At 36.3% G+C, this 18012-nt stretch overlaps 2 protein-coding genes across 3 annotated transcripts in view; one reads left to right on the top strand and one right to left on the bottom strand.

Moving 5' to 3' along the window:
- Nucleotides 1–6262, top strand: part of LOC150083700 (suppressor of lurcher protein 1-like) — a 72881-nt gene extending 66619 nt beyond the window's left edge. Inside the window, exon 15 of one of the 2 annotated variants that reach the window (XM_090377444.1) lies at nucleotides 6198–6262. In XM_090377444.1, coding sequence (XP_090233570.1) covers nucleotides 6198–6208 — 11 coding nt within the window. In that variant the 3' untranslated portion in view covers nucleotides 6209–6262. Of the gene's footprint in view, nucleotides 1–2989; nucleotides 3094–6197 lie in introns of those variants that run through there. The other variant, XM_090377443.1, reaches the window with a different exon arrangement.
- Nucleotides 5976–18012, bottom strand: part of LOC150083701 (CTP synthase 1-like) — a 71652-nt gene continuing 59615 nt past the window's right edge. The window contains exons 12-14 of the mRNA XM_090377442.1: nucleotides 17803–17896; nucleotides 6544–6696; nucleotides 5976–6410 (exon numbers count right to left, since the gene is read on the bottom strand). Of these exons, the coding sequence (XP_090233568.1) occupies nucleotides 6154–6410; nucleotides 6544–6696; nucleotides 17803–17896 (504 nt within the window). The 3' untranslated portion in view covers nucleotides 5976–6153. The remainder of the gene's footprint in view (nucleotides 6411–6543; nucleotides 6697–17802; nucleotides 17897–18012) is intronic.

An 18012-nucleotide genomic window follows, 5' to 3' on the forward strand; every position in this document is an offset into this window, starting at 1 on the left:
AGGTTTTTCTCCCCAGTAACGGGTTTTTTCGTCCAGCAAAACAGGCAATCGACCATGGAACATACGCAATTTACAGACACAAATACGGATTCATGTATTTAATTACGGGCAACCCTAAAACAATAATTTGAATTTGATGCACCTAGTATGGATTAGCAGAGGGCAATGGATGAGCTACTCAACGAATTTACAGAGAACGCTTTCCAGATAGACATGTACGGGACCACCATTTGTTTGCGTGTGTGCATCAAAATTTGTGCGATTATGGGTTATTTAGAGGTAACAGGAGTAGTGCAGGCAGACCACGTTCGACACGAACTCCCGCCACGGAAGAAAGTGTGTTGAATGCTGTCAAGAATAATCCTACTACCAGCACATGTGCCGTTGCCTCAGTAGTCTTGTTGCAGTGTACAGCGTGTCTGGCATGACGATTCCTTACACCCCTTTCATGTCCAAAGGATTCAGTTACTGCTACCTCAAGATCTTCCTGCAAGTGTGGCTTTTGTACACTGGTTTCTCCAGGAGAGTTCAACAAGACTTGAATTTTCCAGCCATGTTTTGTTCACGGATGAGGCTTATTCAATCAGCACAATGCTCACAACCCACACAGTGTGTGCCCCCATCGCTTGACAATAAATGTGTGGGCAGGTATGATCGGTGACTGCTTAGTCGGCTCATTCCTGTTACCATCCCACATGAACTCCGCTAAATATCCGGTCTTTCTTGAACAAGTTCTACCAGGGTACTTGACAATGTTCCAGCAAATGTGAGATGCAAAATTTGGTTTCAACCTGAAGGGGCACCTGCCCATTATGGAAGGTATGTTCGTGGCCATTTGAACAAGCATTTTGGACATTGATGGACTGGCCATGGTGGACCCTTTGCCTGGCCCCCACACTCACCTGATTTATCGAGCCTTGATTTCTTTCTGTGGGGCCCTCAAATCTGTCACGTATGAATCACCTGTGGAGACGGAAATGGATACTGTCAAAGAAACTCCAGGTGTTTGACTGTATCCACCAATCCATGCTGCATCAGTGTCACACATGCATCACGTCTCATGGTGGAACCTTCGAGCATCCGTTGTAACATGAAATGCATCCATCTTGTACTCCAGATATTATGTCAAATAAATGTTTGCCACTAATTACTGTCTTGTGTCATTGCTGCTACTACTTTCCTGTGACGTTTCCAGTTATGGGCTCCTATGTGATTCACATGTTACCTACCTCCCCTAAACGTTTATACCAATATTTTTGCAATACCCTATATTTATGCTGCAATTCTGGAGGCAACTGGTAGGAACCAATTTTCAAATAACCCATAGCATCCAAACGGTATTCCACAGGTATCAAGGAATATAGTGTACACAACTCTTCACACCATTACCATCCTGCACACCTGGCAGAATGAGTCAATGGAATACCATTTTAACCATATTCTGTTGTGAAAATGGGTGTGAACAGGAACTGGGATTCATCACACCACACATTTTCCAAATTTGTTCCTGGGTCCACAGTGGACTCTGAAACCATAACAAGATAGATTTGTACTCTGAAATGCATTTCATCACCAGTTTTACTAAGTTGTTATTCAAGAGTTGCAACTAGCTGTTTTTGGAAAGATCATAAGTGAACACCCCAACAGGGTTACAGCTTTTAGCCCTTGCATCTGCTCTCTAATAGCATACCAAGGGTCATTTCATGTGTTCTAAGGTGTCTCATTTGCACTCATACCATGCCAGAAGCAGAAAACACAGCCATGGCTTCAGTTCTTGTACTAAAAGTCCAAAAACTCCACTTGGCATACTTTCTACAGTTCACCTTTTCACTAACAGTATGTGCTGAACCAACCCTAATCTTGCACAGCATGATTTCCTTATGAGTTCTTCCACAACACATCAACACAGACTGCTGTTGACATGACATGATGGGCTTTCCCTGATCAAGAAGACTCCTTAACACTTTCAATACTATTGTTAAGTTCAGTTGTTTGTACTTATTGAGTCACACATACATCACATTGAGCTAACATTGTTATAAATTGCAGGTTCTATTCCTTCTGCATTCAAAATTGGGTTTTATAACAGAATTCATCTGTATCTTTGTGCCACCATCTTGAAAACAGACTACTTCCAAATGATACAAGCAATTCATGCCATGTGGCCACTGTGTTGTCTATATATTCGATGAGTGACCTTTCAAGATTTTTTTTTTGTATTAACATGGATGTCATATCAATTTTATGGTTTCATTCAAATGGCCCTTGTATAATGAAATGTGCAAACAACAAAACAATTATAATTTTTAATAATACTTCTACTAATAGTTAATAAATCAATAAAATATAAAAATACACCTTGCAGAAGATGTGGTCATTCTATCACTCTGGATTCATTTCTTGTAGAAAGTATTAGTGTTAGCAGGATGTAAAAATTAAAAGAAATGCTCGAGTTTTCTCAGTAGGTCCATGCTGTTTTTCTGAGGCAATGGACGAGAATTCCTAGTAGACGACAAATATTAAATATGCCTCCCAACTTAGCTATTACAGGATAGATAACTCCAAAATGCCATAAGATAAACAAATAGTATAATTTTTCAACTCTTTAATTTCACCATGATCAGCTTACCATAAGATCCATTTTATTTTTAAATTTGGGTATAAAATATTGCATCTCAAGCTCTAAAGATGCAATATTTATATCTTATTTATTTATATGTATCTTATGTAGATATATTATATCTTATGTATTTATATCTACTATTTATATTTACAGTATATATATTTTTACAAATTTCACAAAAATAGTGAATTTAAAAAAATTTTAAATTTTAATGTTTCTTTATCAAAATATAATAAATTTGAAGCTTTAAAATATCCTTTTAATTTTAAAAGTTCTTTAGTCATAAAATTTCAGTATGCACATCTAATTTAGACTTTTCTCACATTAATAAAATAACTACTGATAGTCTCAATGCAATTATTTCAGGTACTTTTTCAGTACACCAGATGGCAGTACAGGCCACATTATTATTCCTAATTGGAGCAGTTCTATGACATAAATTTACCAATGACGTTGAAAAAAGTGCCTCCCTCTGAGGAGAAGAAGAAAAAAAAAAAAGTAACTGTGATAGAATACAAAAGCATACTCAGCAGTTCAATAATGCCAGAGACATTTTCAGGAATATTTCCTGTATTCTATCCTCTTTTTTCCTAGGCTATTTAAATGGATTGTTTCTGTAACTTCCAACACTGATCTTTTTGTTAAGCTACAACTAAGTGATTATATGTTGCCATATTCTGTACATCATTATCATATTTTAGAAATAAATATTTTTATTTTCTGTCGTAGGTGTTGAATCCATTCTTTGTTTAGCAGATTGCAATTTGGCCATAAATTAGGGGTGACTATGTCATATTTTAAGCCAAATATTCCATTGAAATTCTGGGTGAGATTTAGTACATGAAGAAGCTTTAAAATGGAGTTAATAATGGATAAAAATGAGCAATGGTATCCTATTAGACAAAAATCAGGAAAATCATAATTATGTTAATTAACCATTAGCCTTGAGGCTACGCACATGCAACACAATTTGTCAAATTGAGTGGCCTGAGGTGTACACTATTTGAAGGCTGTGTTTTTTTTTTTTTTAATGAAAATGCATTCGGATATTAATTTGTTCTTATTCTGACTTTGGTGCCCAAAAAAGGAATGAAACAGTCAAAAATCAAATTAAAAAAAAAAGCTTGCTCTTAATAAAAGCAAAAGGAAACTTGGCATGTTTTGTTTATCATAAGTATGATCCTCTACATTTTATTTAACACCTTACGTATACCTGGTGCCTCCGTTGCCAGGTGGGAAGGAGCAGCAGTGCGTAGCACACGCTTCTTGATTAGACCGGGGTTCGAGCCCGTCACCACTAAATACGGAGGATGCGGAAAGGTCAGCAAATGACCACTGCATATCCCCAGAGCAATATGGCCTTAGTTGCTAATGCTCCTAAAAACCAAACAACTTACGTATACCCTTTTATCACTTAACAGAATTTCAAGCTTCAAGGTCTGGGGATTCTAAAAAATTTCCTTAATTTTTTTGGAAAAATCGAATAATGGCTGAGAGGATCTGATATCCTCGCCTGATTTTCAAAGCTGTTTTCATGTTGCCATCTTATTACAACTGGAAACGCAGATAAGAAATGCTACAGCTCTTTCATTGCATTTTTTTTTTTTTTTTGAGAAATGCAGATAATCTTTCCACTATTATCTTCCTGTTAATTCCTATGGCTTATGATCATAAGATAACTATCACAGTTGTAATAATGAAGGCTACAACCAACGATCTCTATTATTGGTGAAAACAAATGTGTTTGTTATTTGGTTTTTAGGAGCATTAGCAACTAAGGCCATATTGTTCCAGGAATATGTGGTGGTCATTCCGACCTTTTCGCATCCTACGTATTTGGTGGTCATGGGCCCGACCCCCGGTCTAATCAAGAAGCGTGTGCTACGCTCTGCTGCTCCTACCCACGGAGGTGCCTGAAAACAAATTTATCAATTTGTATGTTAACAGACATTATTTGAAAAGACTTGCATACTTCTAACTCCACAACACAAAAGAAATTTTGACAAATCTATAATTTTGATATATTTTTAAGATGTCTGTTAATTTTATAAGATAGTTAAAAAGTAAATACTGAATTTATAAACCACTTAACCACAACTGTTTTCTCAACCACCATCTGAGCAAGATGGTGGTTGAGATGATTGTTTTGCCTTCACGTTAAACAAGATCGAATGTCAGTTTGATATGCAGTGGTATACAAACCTAATGACATAAAAAAATATTTCTATTGTCTTCTCTAACTTGTGAAAAGATAACATCACTATGTACACCTACAATAAAAACAGGAAAAAACCTTATCCATGCTAAAGAGAATTTTACATTTAGAAACTTCTCCCTTAAATTCATTAGAAAGGATTTCATTAAATAAAAAAATAAAATAAAAATACACAGGATGATACAATGAATGTTTATTCATAACAATCAAATTTGAAGTCCCACTCCCACAAAGGAATAAATCTCCAAAAAGCTTATAAATGCCACAGCTTTCTTTTGCTGCTTTTTTTTTTTTTTTTTTTTTACAAATTCTGGATGATACACTAGTTGGCAGATAAATCTTCTGCTATGATATTTCTGTTAATCGCTATAGCTTATGATCATAAGATTCTATCACACAGCTATAAACGTGTGTTAAAGTTGGATGTTTATAATTATGAAGGCTATGTATACAATTAAATAATCTCTATTACTAGTGGAAACAAATTTTTCAAAAAATAATTAAAAATGGTATGATATATTACAAATAAATAAGAGAAAAGAGGTTCCAGTTAACAAATTACACAAATATTCTATAAATTCTAGAACAAAATATACAGTTCAAATGTTGTGAGCACATTCTATAAAAACATTATTTAATGGAAACTATTACAAAATCCATAAAAATCAACCAAGCACAAATGGAGAAAATCAGAGTGACCTCTGGATTTCTTAGTGGAAGTTAGTGCATGCCTTCAATCATATACTATTTCACATTTTCATTTGAAAAATTTTATATAAAAATAAAGTTATAAATATATAAGGGTATGGACCTAAAAAAAAAGTCTGGGCTTATCTAACAGTTGAAAACTTGCAAGTGCATTTTTTGTTTGTTAAATATTTTAACACTTTTCCCACAGTCTTCTATACAGGAAGAAATTCACTATTTGTTTCTTCTTGTTTAGAAAAGGATTATTATATGATGAACAAAAAAAATGCAGAATATCAGATGAGAGGTTAAAAACTTATCATCCATTTGTATAAAATAAAAACTTCCTTCGCAGTTAAAAGGAACAAAATAATTCAACTGGAAATGTTGCATACAAATTTTTTTCTATAATTTCCTTAAAAATTAAAAAATTGGAGTATTCGTTGTATTCTTTTACACCATTTAATGAGAAGACTAAAGCTTGATTTTAGCTGAATGCCAAAAGGCACATCACTGGCAGCATTAACTGTACTGGCTTGCAAGCTGTAATTGTACATATCAATATATACAAATAGCAAGCACAAATAAATATGGCTTAAGGTCCTTCAGTGCCTACTATAAAATATAATCAACTTTCTTCCTTCTTTTGATCTGGCTGTGTTTCATCCTCAGGCGAAGAGTGACCATTTACAATAGCAACAGAACTTTCCTCATCTGAACTCTCAACTTCACTAGCCGAGCGGGGTGACAGACGACAACCTTGAGCCAAGAAAGAGTTTAGCTTTCCACATGAGGCAAGAACAAGTCCAAGATATGGTGGAGATGGCTTCAGAGGCCTGGAAATATACTCCGGATGGTACTGGACTCCTACAAAATATGGATGACCTAGCAAAAAAGAATGATTTCCTTTGAAATTTCATTACCGAATCATATTCTTTCAAAATCATGTCTATTATTTAATAAATAAATTTTTGGGTTTGAAATCAGTGTTATAATAGTGAAAGTCAAATCTTATTACCAGATAACTCCATGATTTCCATTCTCTCCCCATTCACATCTTGTCCAACAAATTTCATTCCTGCAGCTTCAAAATCTGGTATAAATGCTGGGTTTACTTCATAACGATGTCTGTGTCTTTCCTCAATGTAATCAAAATCACCATAGAGACGGCCTGAAAAAAAGTCAAACAGTTGACCTTGTAATTATTTTAATCCTTTCAGGTGGCCACTATCCAGTTCAAGTTTTTAACATTAAATAAACATCTTTACACAATTATTACTTAATTTAGTTCACATTTAATTTATGCCCCAGTTTCACATGTTATCTTTAGGATAATATGTAAAAATTTTTGTATTAAGATTTTTTTTCGGAAATAGCAATCAAGACATGTGCAACAGCTTTCTTTTGTCAAGATAAAACTGGGCAACCAATAATGATGACTTCAGGAATTATTCTAAATCACTTTGTTTTCAATTTTTGCATTCCTGATTAGAGACTGTTTGAACTTAATAATCTCATACTATTTTTTTTTTTTAAAGCTGGACAGCATGCAATCAAACTGAGTAAATCAAAACATGGTGCTCTGAGATGTAGTTTTATATTGCATCTTAGAGTATGATGCCCAAGAGAGCAAAGGAATGGGACAAGTTTTTCATGCATTTGAATAAAAGTAAGAAAAGAGCAAAGCAGACCAGATCCTTGCATAATGGGTGGAGGAAATTCTTGGATAACCCAGCCTATGTTGTTGATGGATTGAATACATATTTTGCGTTGCTCTTTACAGATGTAAGACCCCTCATGGAGAGAGCGAGGCTGTGACAGTGTGCCACACTGTCACAGCCTTGTCACTTATTGAAATTAGTGATACTGAAATTACAGAAGATTGTTAGGCAGAAAAAAACTTTTGAGACCAAGGGCAAATAAGACTCCTGGTGTTGATATATGCCTAGTAATTTTGAGGTAGGTGGCAAAAGAGTGCACTGAATCATTAAGGTTAATTGAGGACACCAGAAACTCAGAAAAGTTTCCTTTGGAGTGGAGAAGTGACAACATATCACTAATACACAAACAGTTCTAAGAGCAATGTGGGTAACTACAGAACTAGTCAGTCAGACTTCAGTGGCAGAGAAAATCATGAAGACAACAATAAAAAGTATAATACAGGGACATTTAGACAGAACTAAAATTGTGAAGGACACAACATTTTGTCAGGTTTTGTTACAGAATTAACAAAAAATTTAATTTTCTGTAAGAGATACTATCCAACCATCTTGGAAAGAAAAACAAAAACAGCTTTATAAGTTGTTTTGCCTCCACTGCATTCATGACATATGATGCAAACTTGATAGTTAAAAAGCACTGTTATCGATGTTTCCCTTGGAAATATTCAATTTAGTAAAAAAAAAAAAAAAAAAAAAAAAAAAAAAAATATATATAAAATATTTTGTTGAGAGTACGATCATTGTTGCCATAGTGTCGCTATAGACCAAGGATACTGCCTCATGCAATTCTCAGTTTCTGGTTTTAACAGGTTTCTGCCAGGCTACGCTCAGTTGCACTGCTGCAATATGTATCATATATGTATAGTGCTGACTATAAAGGTAATGAAAGTGTTATAGTAAGAAATCTTTTGATTTTGTGTGCAAATGCTTAAATGTATTTTCTTTTAACAGATTTAACTAAAGTTACTAAACCCTTTAAAAATGGATAAGTTTTTAAAAAGAAACCGAAACGAACATGAGAAAGAAAAAAATGATGCATTAACACTACCTTCGCAGTCGTCCGATTTAAACCTACATGTTTCAAATGCAAAGAAACAAAAATTAAAAAGTATGCATTTCAGTCCTCTTGGGAATATGATTATTTGGTAATAGTTAATAGTAGTGGAACCGGTGTAATTTGCTTATTGTGTCAGGTGTGTTTCGCTGACTATCGGAAGTCTAATCGTGAAAGACATTACCAAACATGCCATAGGAATTTTCCCAAATTTAGTGATATTAGAAAAGTTAAATTTCAAGAAGAAAAAAAAATAAACTTGAAAGACAGAAAAAAATATTTTAAATTTAGGTCAAGCTAATAGTAGTAAAGTGTTAGTGAATGAAGTTTCATTTATTTTATCAAATATAACTGCAAAGAATTCATTGCCTTACACTAGTGGTGAAATAATAAAAAATTGTGTAGAGTCATCATTAGAAGAGTTTGCCAGCAGCTTACCAGAAAAACAGAGCTACCTTGATTAGCTCCACCAAAAATATTCCTTTAAGTAATGATACAGTTTCAATCGAGTTCATAAAATGGCAGATGTAACATTCAATGAATTATTAGATAGAATTGAAAGTTGTGTATTTTTTTCACTGGCAGTTGATGAGTCAACTGATGTTTCGGGCATATCACAACTCATGTGCTTGTTTGATTCAACATGATGAAGAAGATTTTTTGGCTATTTTGCCACTTACTGATCATACAACTGGAAAAATGTATATGTTAACCATTTTATTGCTAAATCCCTAAATAAGCAAGTTCTAAAAATATTTTTCGAAGATCTTCAAGCACCACATTCTGATCTATTACCCATACAGAGGTTTGTTGGCTCAGTTGTAGAAAGGCACTCTCCAGAATTTGGGAGGTGTTTGAAGAAATAAAAGCTTTTCTAATAGAAAGCAATAAAGAAAACCTCTTTAATGAAATTTTTACTGAAGATTTCAAGATTACATTTTCATTCATGGTTGACATCTTCAGCCATTTAAATGAGTTAGATTTGAGGCTACAGAGAAAAAATAAATTTGTGATAGTTTTATATGAGGAGATTATTGTATCTGAGAAGAAAAACTTGTTTCACAATCAAGTTTTAAAAGGAAATTTGCTTCATTTTCCTAATCTTAAAAAATGTCTGGAGGAAACTGCTGGGGAGTGCCCATCATTTGTAATGAATGTAATCAAAGACCTTAGCGACCAATTCCAAGAAATATTTGAACACTTGAAAGAGCACCTCCCAAAATTTGAATTAACAATAAATTACAGAAATCATTAACTTGGAACAAATTTTCACTAAAAATGAAGTTGCAGCTGCCAAGTTAGAACTTGTTGGTATGCAGTCGTCTTTAGCTCTGAAACAAGTTTTCCAACACAAAACTATTTTAAAATTCTGGGGTTCTTCTGACTGCAAAAAATTTCCTTTATTACAAAGAGAAGCGTTCAAAGTACTTTCTATGTTTGGATCAACATACATGTGTGAAAGTGCTTTTTCATTAATGAACAATTAACATCACATTTGAATAAAATTTTCAATTATCTCTTCATAATGGAAAAATTAATTTCAAAGCTTTGGCATCATCTCTTCAAAAAGTCAAGGTTCACACTGATAAGGTAATAAATATTAGTGCCCAAAAATTTTAATTGCTAAATATAATTCTTGTATGCATAATATGGCTAAAAAATTAATAAAAAAATGCATTTTTAATCTTTAAGCAAGAAAATTTATATTTTAATATATGGTGCTCGCAAGTATTGTAAGCTGATAAATCTTGCTCGCTTAAAGCAAAAGGTTAAGAATCCCTGCTCTAGAACATGTAGGGATCACAGGTAAGATCCTAAGATGGATCAGAGAATGGCTGCAGGGGAGGAGGCAACAGTTTTGATTAATGTTTACTCTTCAGATGGCATTGTCTAAAGATTGGTACTATTGTATCTAATTTTCTTAAGTAGTGAAGAGATAGAGGGTATGACCTCCCTATCTCCACAAGCAAATGTTTAATAATCATCAATAGAACACCATGGGCCTTTTTGCCAACTGTCTAACACCGCACAAAAATTTCATCACTGCCCTTTATTGCACAATTGCTTGTTGAGATAGAAGTCATAATACATTTTGAATACAGTGTCCAAGTATGGAGACCACAATTAAACATACACTTAGCTTCTTGACCAAGTAGAAAGACAGGAAATCCATAATCCATAAATCCCTTTCTTCTTCCACTGCTTTTCTTTTATGTAAAAATGTGCAGGTGCTGTCATGATTAGGGAGGAGGTATCAAGTGAGGTCAAGACAAGTTATTTTGGGTTTGGGTCTATCCGATCTAAAAAAACACGTACCATTGGGGGGGGGAGCTGAATTAAAAACAATATAGGAAGTAAGGAATCTGGGAATTAAAGTAAGAACAGAGATGAAGTTTCTTGTGCAGTGTAGACAGGTGGCAAGAAGAGACAATTGTGTCCTACTGATGATTTATTATTTATTGCACAATTGCTTGTTGAGATAGAAGTCATAATACATTTTGAATACAGTGTCCAAGTATGGAGACCACAATTAAACATACACTTAGCTTCTTGACCAAGTAGAAAGACAGGAAATAAGGAAAGAGTTTAAATGTGTGAGCTCTAAGCTACCTAATTACCTACATTGGTAATTAGTTGCTTAGTGGGGATCTAACTGAGGTCTATAAAGCTCCAGAAAGGGATTGTAAAACAAATGAAAGTGAAATTTTCACTTTACAAATTATTATTTACAAATTACAAATTATTCCAGGACTTGGGAACATAAATTCAAATTACAAAAGAGGTTTAGACTGGATTATAGGAAGTTTTTCTTTAGATAGCAAGTTGTTAATAATTGGGATAAATTACCTCATGGGAAAATGAAGCTGACAACTTGGTAAAATTCAAAACTCAGTCAGATAGGTACCTACATGAGGAGGAAAACCAATAGAGCTTTTTTAATTATTTATTTATTTTGCAGCAAAACCCTGAGACTTCCTTGCACCATGCAGCTAATACTAAAACTAAACCAAGTGTTCTAAAGACTTTGCCTTTTAGCTCTAAAAGTTTATATGAATCCCCAAGCTTAACAAAATAGTTTCTATGCTGCAAATTCTTTAAATTTTTTTTCAAATACTTAAAAATTTGGATATTATTTGCAACTGCCCCTGCACATCAGAGTAATTTGTGGACTAGTTTGACAAATGATATCTCGTGTTATGAAACAGACAGCTGTCAACTACTATCATCACATACACTCATTAGCATTCCTGCGATATTGCATACTTCTCAGAATCTGCATTCTGAGAAGTATGTAATATCACTATCTGTACACTAAGACACCACAATATTCAAATAAAATAAAACAGTAACATAAAAATAACAAACCAAAGCAACACTCAAATATACCATATTCCTGCACAAAACTTAGGACTTGCAACATAACTCAAAGCTGGTAAATTGCATTTTTTACACCATTTACCACCATTTATTTATTTTATTATTTTTTTTTTGGTTTCTATAAAATGAAAACAAAAGACATCCGGTCTTTTGTTTTCATTTTACTGGCAAGTGGCTCTCATGCTTTGATGGTTGTGGGATGAGTTTCCTTGGGTGGGGAAATGTATGTTTACACTGCTGAGGGTGTGTGTGTTTTGCTTTGATTTATTATTTTTATTTTTTTTTTTGAATATTGGGGTGTCTTTGTGTACAGATAGCAATGTTGTACCTTTCTGAGAGATTACCACAAGACAAGTAAATGCTACTTTTTTGAATCATTTACTTTTCTTGTGATATATAGTGGTTTCTTTTTCATAACAGTCTTGTATACACAACCATAATATCTTTCTTTGCTGCGATCAGCTAGCTATAAGCTGAACTGAAGAGTCTATTAAAAATTCCTATAGTCCCCAATGGGATTGCAAACACATTACCAGCAACCCATTTTTTTAAAGTAATCTTTACAATCCTTTGTAGCAGTATCCTATATCTCTTGGTCAAGTTATGGAGTATATAATTCACCATTGTCTTCTTTTTTTTAAGCTGTCATTATAATTAATCAAATCTTAGTTCATCCCAGAGGTTTTCTACAAGATTGAGGTGAGGCCCATCCAATTTTTTTAAGCTCATGTCTTCAAACCTGTCTGTCACAACATAAGTAGTATGACACTGAGCACTGTCATGCAGATAGAGATATGAGCCTTGCCCGACATGGTACCACAGAGGTAACACATTGTGAAGGAAGTCTAGATAGACTTCAGCATTTGTGGTTTTGTGGTCATGAAAAGCAGCACCAGATTATTAATGCTGCCTCTGCCAAACGTCACTGTCATGACAACACAGTCCAGTAGGTAGCTTTCTCCAGAATTTGCCACATCCAAGCATGACCAGCAGGCTGGTAGACCATATACCATGACTTGTCACTCTAAAGCACAGCTTTCCATTGGTTTATGGTCCAAGAACAGCAGACCTTACACCATCTTGGCATTAGTCAGGACGATTAATGGCTTGCAGATGGCTGCGCAACTGTGGTAACCCATATCATGGTGAGTCCTGCACACCAAACTAGTTCTCATGTGCCCACATTGTCTCACCAAGGGCCTGTGCATGATGCAATGTCAACCTTCATTCTAAGCAGACAGTCCTTTGTAGGGCTCCTGTCACATTCCATCAGATTTGGAGGTTTTCTATGTTGTTTTGTAATGTTTTCAGCACCATTCTGCTTCCATTTGCAGATCACATCACATCATCAACCTGGGGATTAGCATTAGCATTAGTAGAGGCATTTGATGCAAGAAAGCAAGCTTATGCAGCATCAGCCAAAAAAAAAAAAAAAAAAAAAACCCACTTCCACTTCACCCCTTTGTTCGTTCAAAATACCTGTCCAGCTGAGCCTTAAACTTATTTAGGCTATCAACCTCCACCACAAGGGATGGCAGTCTGTTCCACCAACCAACCACCCGCTGGCTAAAGGCAAATTTCCGCACGTCTATCCTACATCTGTCTTTCCTCAATTTGAATTTATGCCCTCTCAGGTGATTTTTCTGAGCTAGAGGAAGAATCCCATCAGCATTGAGCATGCTTAAACCATTCAAGGCTTTATACACCTCTATCAGATCACCTCGCTGGTGCCTAGTCTCCAGACACTGTAATTTGCAAAACTTAAGCCTTTCTTCGTAAGAGCACCCCTTTGTTCCATTCACTAATCTCGTTGCCCTTCTCTTTACTCGTTCCAGCAGCTCTACATCCTTCTTGAAATGAGGCCTCCAGACCTGTATACAGTACTCTAGGTGTGGCCTGACCATTGCCTTATACAATGGAATAATCACCTCCTTATCCCTGCTGGAAAAATTCCTGTATATCATTGACAATACTCCATGAGCTACTCTTGCAGCCCGTCTGCACTGCTCAGAGAACTTCATATCTGCCTGCACAACCACCCCCAAGTCCCTTTCATTCTCTACCACTGTCAGTGTAGTACCACAGAGTTGATACGTTGCTCTGGGGTTGCTGTTTCCCATGTGTAGTACTTTACATTTGTCAATGTTAAACTTCATTTGCCACCTCTCAGCCCATCTGCTCAACCTTTCCAGATCCTGTTGCAGCAGTATAGTGTCAGTAGTGTCCTTGACAACCCTGCCAACCTTTGTATCATCTGCAAACTTGGACATTAAGCTTGATATACCATCATCAATATCATTTATAAATACAGAAAACAATAATGGACCCAACACTGAGCCCTGAGGGACTCCACTAATAACATTAGTCCACGATGAGCAGTGTCCATTGATTACCACTCTCTGTCTTCTCCCCCTCAACCACCCCTTTATCCATAGCAGCAATTTGCCTCCAATGTCACACTGCTCCAATTTGTGTAGCAGTCTTCCATGTGCAACAGTATCAAAAGCCTTTCTAAGATCCAAGTATATAATATCAAAGTTATTCCCTGCATCCAGTTCTTTTGTGACTGCATCATAGTATCCAATCAAGTTGGTCAGGCAAGACTTCCCCTTAACAAAACCATGCTGTGTCTGAGCTATAACTGAAGTCTTGTCTAAATGATCCTGCAGTGCTTCTTTAACCAGTGCCTCCATTAATTTTCCTGGAACAGAAGTCAAGCTCACAGGTCTATAATTACTTGTGTCAGCCTTTGATCCTCCTTTGTGAATTGGGGTCACATTTGCACATTTCCAGTCTATGGGTACCTCCCCTGAGTCCAAGGAAGCTCTCATTATTATGGCTAAGGGTTTGCTTACTTCCTTTGCTGCCTCCTTTAATATAACTGGATAGATCCCATCCACCCCGGGTGCCTTTCTTGTGTTTATCTTCAACAGTTTCTCCTCCACTTTACTCCCAGTTATTTCAAGATTCTGTAGCTTACTGCTAGAGTTGAATACACCTCTGGCATTCCCCTTGCTGAATAACTCCTCATGTGTGAATGTCGATGCAAAATATTCATTTAGTTTGTTAGCTACCTGAGCAGGATCATCAACAGTTGACCCATCAATATCAAGTGGACCAATCTGATTCATCCCCTTCCTTCTAGAGTTTACATAAGTAAAGAACTCTTTGCTGTTTTTCTTTGCATCCCTTGCCAAGGATTTCTCGTAATCTGCCTTCGCCTGCCTAACCTCCTTTGTAACTTGGTTGCATATCAACTTGTATCTATCATAGGCTTCTGTGTCATGTGTTAATTTGTAAGTATCCCATGCATTTTTCTTCTCTACCATATGCCTCATTAGTTCATCTGACATCCATTTTGGCCTAAACCTTGAACAATATTTCTTAGTTGGTATGTAAAGCCTAGTAGCTTCCAAGATAAGTTCTTTGAATGCTTCCCATTTTGAATTTGCTGTTGGTAACATCATCAGTTGGTCCCACTGTATAGAATTTAAATACTGTCTCAGTCCATCGTAGTCGCCTTTACGGAAGCAATAACCCTTCCCTTTACTCCTAATGGTAGTTACCTCTTTGAGTAAATCCCACTTCAGCACACTGTGATCACTGCCACCTAGTGGTTCATTTATCTGCAGATTCTTAATGCATGAAGAATCACTGCTGATAATCAAATCAAGAGTGTTACTCCCTCTAGTTGCCTCCCGAACATGCTGATGTAGAAAACAATCATCCAATAAATCCACAAAAGCCCTGCTAGTGTGTGAGTAACCAGCCCCCAAATTCCAGTCTATATCTGGGAAATTAAAATCTCCCATTATAAGACTCTCTGATTTACTGGCCCACTCTATTTCCCTGTACAGTTCCTTATTATACTCATCAGAGTCATTAGGCCTATAGCACACTCCTACTCTCAATCTTGATCTCCCAATGCTTATGTCACACCAAACTGACTCAACACTGCACTGTCCAGCGATGTCGACTGGCTTCACTTCCTTGGTTTTTATGTGTTTCTTAACTAATAGCATAACCCCTCCCCCCTTCCTATCCTGTCTATCCTTTCTGTAGACGTTGTACTCCTCAAATTGCAGTTCTGCATCCCTTATATCTGTGTGACACCACGTCTCTGATATCCCAACAATATCTGCCTTTGATGTTTTGAGCAATACCTCAAATTCATCAAATTTATTTACTAAACTCCTAGCATTGGTGTACACGCAAGTATACCTGCACCTGTTTCTATTCTTAGCTACCCTAACACAACCCATGTGTTTACTTGTACCGCAATGGCTCCCAGCAGTCTCTGAAATACCATGCATCTTGTTTTTCAGGCTTCTGCTCATTCTAATAGAAGCAGTGCAAGAATCTCTTTCACCTCTGCCAGTGGCTACTGTCAATCTATTGGTCTTTGTCTCCCCCCAAACTAGCAGTTTTCCGACCCACCTAACACTGCCTCGATAGCATCAGCAAATATTCTTGCACCCTTTCTATTTAAGTGTATCCCATCCCTGTAGAAGCAATCTCTCCTGTTAACAAGTACAGTCCAGGCTGAAAAAAATTCTACCCCTTGAGCCTTGCACAATCTTTCCAGGGCCGAATTGATCGACAAGGCTCTCATCATATACTCCCTCCTATCGTGTCTGGGCAGAATTGCAGACACTTTCAAATTCAACCCTAATTCTCGGCTTTTGTTCAACAGTGACCTGTACTTGTTAAGTAATTCTGCCGGTCTCCTGCTCTTAATATTATTAGTGCCAACGTGTACAACTATATCACCTTTTGTGCCCTTAAAAGATGATATTCGCTCTACAACGTCATCAACCTTTGCCCCTGGCAGACATACCCTGGTCCTGTTCCACCTATCTTTTTTACAAAGCATGTTCCCCGTTTCCCTGACAATAGAGTCACCAACAACTACTAGTTCCTTCGGGACCAGCGCATTCTGCCTTGGGGGTTGTCTCTGTGTCACGCGATGCCCAAGTGCAAGCTCTGGCGTTGATGTGGGCAGCTGAGAGCTTGATGGGCCCCTCAATTTAGTTTCTTCGAGGGCATCCACCCTGTCCTTCAAGCTCTCATATAGGCCCACAAGAACGCCGAGTTGTTGCCTGATATCGATACACTCCTTGCATCGCGCACACACAAAGACATCCCCCTTGGCAGTATCATGTCCCGTACCCGATTGCTCTGCAAACATCAAGCAAACAGTGCATCTTATAAGGCTGTGAGTCAGAGGACAACTGCCCCCCTCAGTTCTGCTCTGAGCCACAGCGCTTCCATTAGCTTGAGCCTTTTGCTTTGCTGCTCTGGTCTGAGTCATGATTCTATTAATTTATTAATTAATTATAATTAATTATGTTATGTTATTAATTATGTTAAATATAATTAATTATATTATGTTTGTAATCTAAGTCGTTATATGTATTTATTTGAACGTACAATTTAACTGCTAACGAAGTTCAACTAACGCTATCTAGTACGGCATACAACTATCGTATCACAATGGCGGGAAATTTACGAACGGTAACGGAGTTGAAACACGTGGAAACCTTTACCGATACTTTTATGCAATTACAAGGCCGAGTAAAGAATAAATACACCAAGTTAATCAGAAAATCACAAAATAATGTTATACTACTAAATTTAAATCAAAAGTTTTAGAAAAACAATAATTTCAAATCAATAAATAAGAAAAATCCACTTAGCGGCTTGGAACACGACCGTCTCTAGTAGCCTCGTCAGCAGACTCTTCTTCAGTGCCACTAAAATGACAAGTACAGACTGAGTGTTCATGTGGCACCCTAATATCATTCCATACTGAAAGTGTTAATTTTGTAGACTGCAGTCTTGCATTCACAATTGAAGGCCTACAACCATATTTATAATTGTGCTTGACCCATGGCAGTTCAGTAGGATGTGACCAATTTTTAACAGAATGGTGTTTCCATGATATTAATGGAAGGGCAGTGTATATTCTGTATTGACATAGTTTGACTGGAATTTGTTTTTAATGTTTAAAATGAAATCCATATATACTTAATGCTAATGTGATCCTCAAAAACTGCAATCTTCAGAGGGAAAAAAAGTACAGAAATCTCCAGATTTTTTTTTACAAAGATATAATTCAACTTACGAAGAATTGAATCTTGAGTGAAGACTGTCTGCCGTTTTCCAAGCCTCATTGTCCCTCCCATCTTCCCTGTATTATGTTCAGGCATGTCAATCACCTATAAGGAAAAATTTATAATTTTACACTATTTAAAGTTTTCTTAAGCATGGTAGTCAAATATGCCAACAATATGAATCGGAATGTCTTGTATTCCTGTACAAATATAAGACTTGC

The sequence above is a fragment of the Mastigoproctus giganteus genome, chromosome 7 (assembly GCF_048544385.1).
Source record: "Mastigoproctus giganteus isolate SK-2022 chromosome 7, ASM4854438v1, whole genome shotgun sequence".
Lineage (NCBI taxonomy): Eukaryota > Metazoa > Arthropoda > Arachnida > Uropygi > Thelyphonidae > Mastigoproctus > Mastigoproctus giganteus.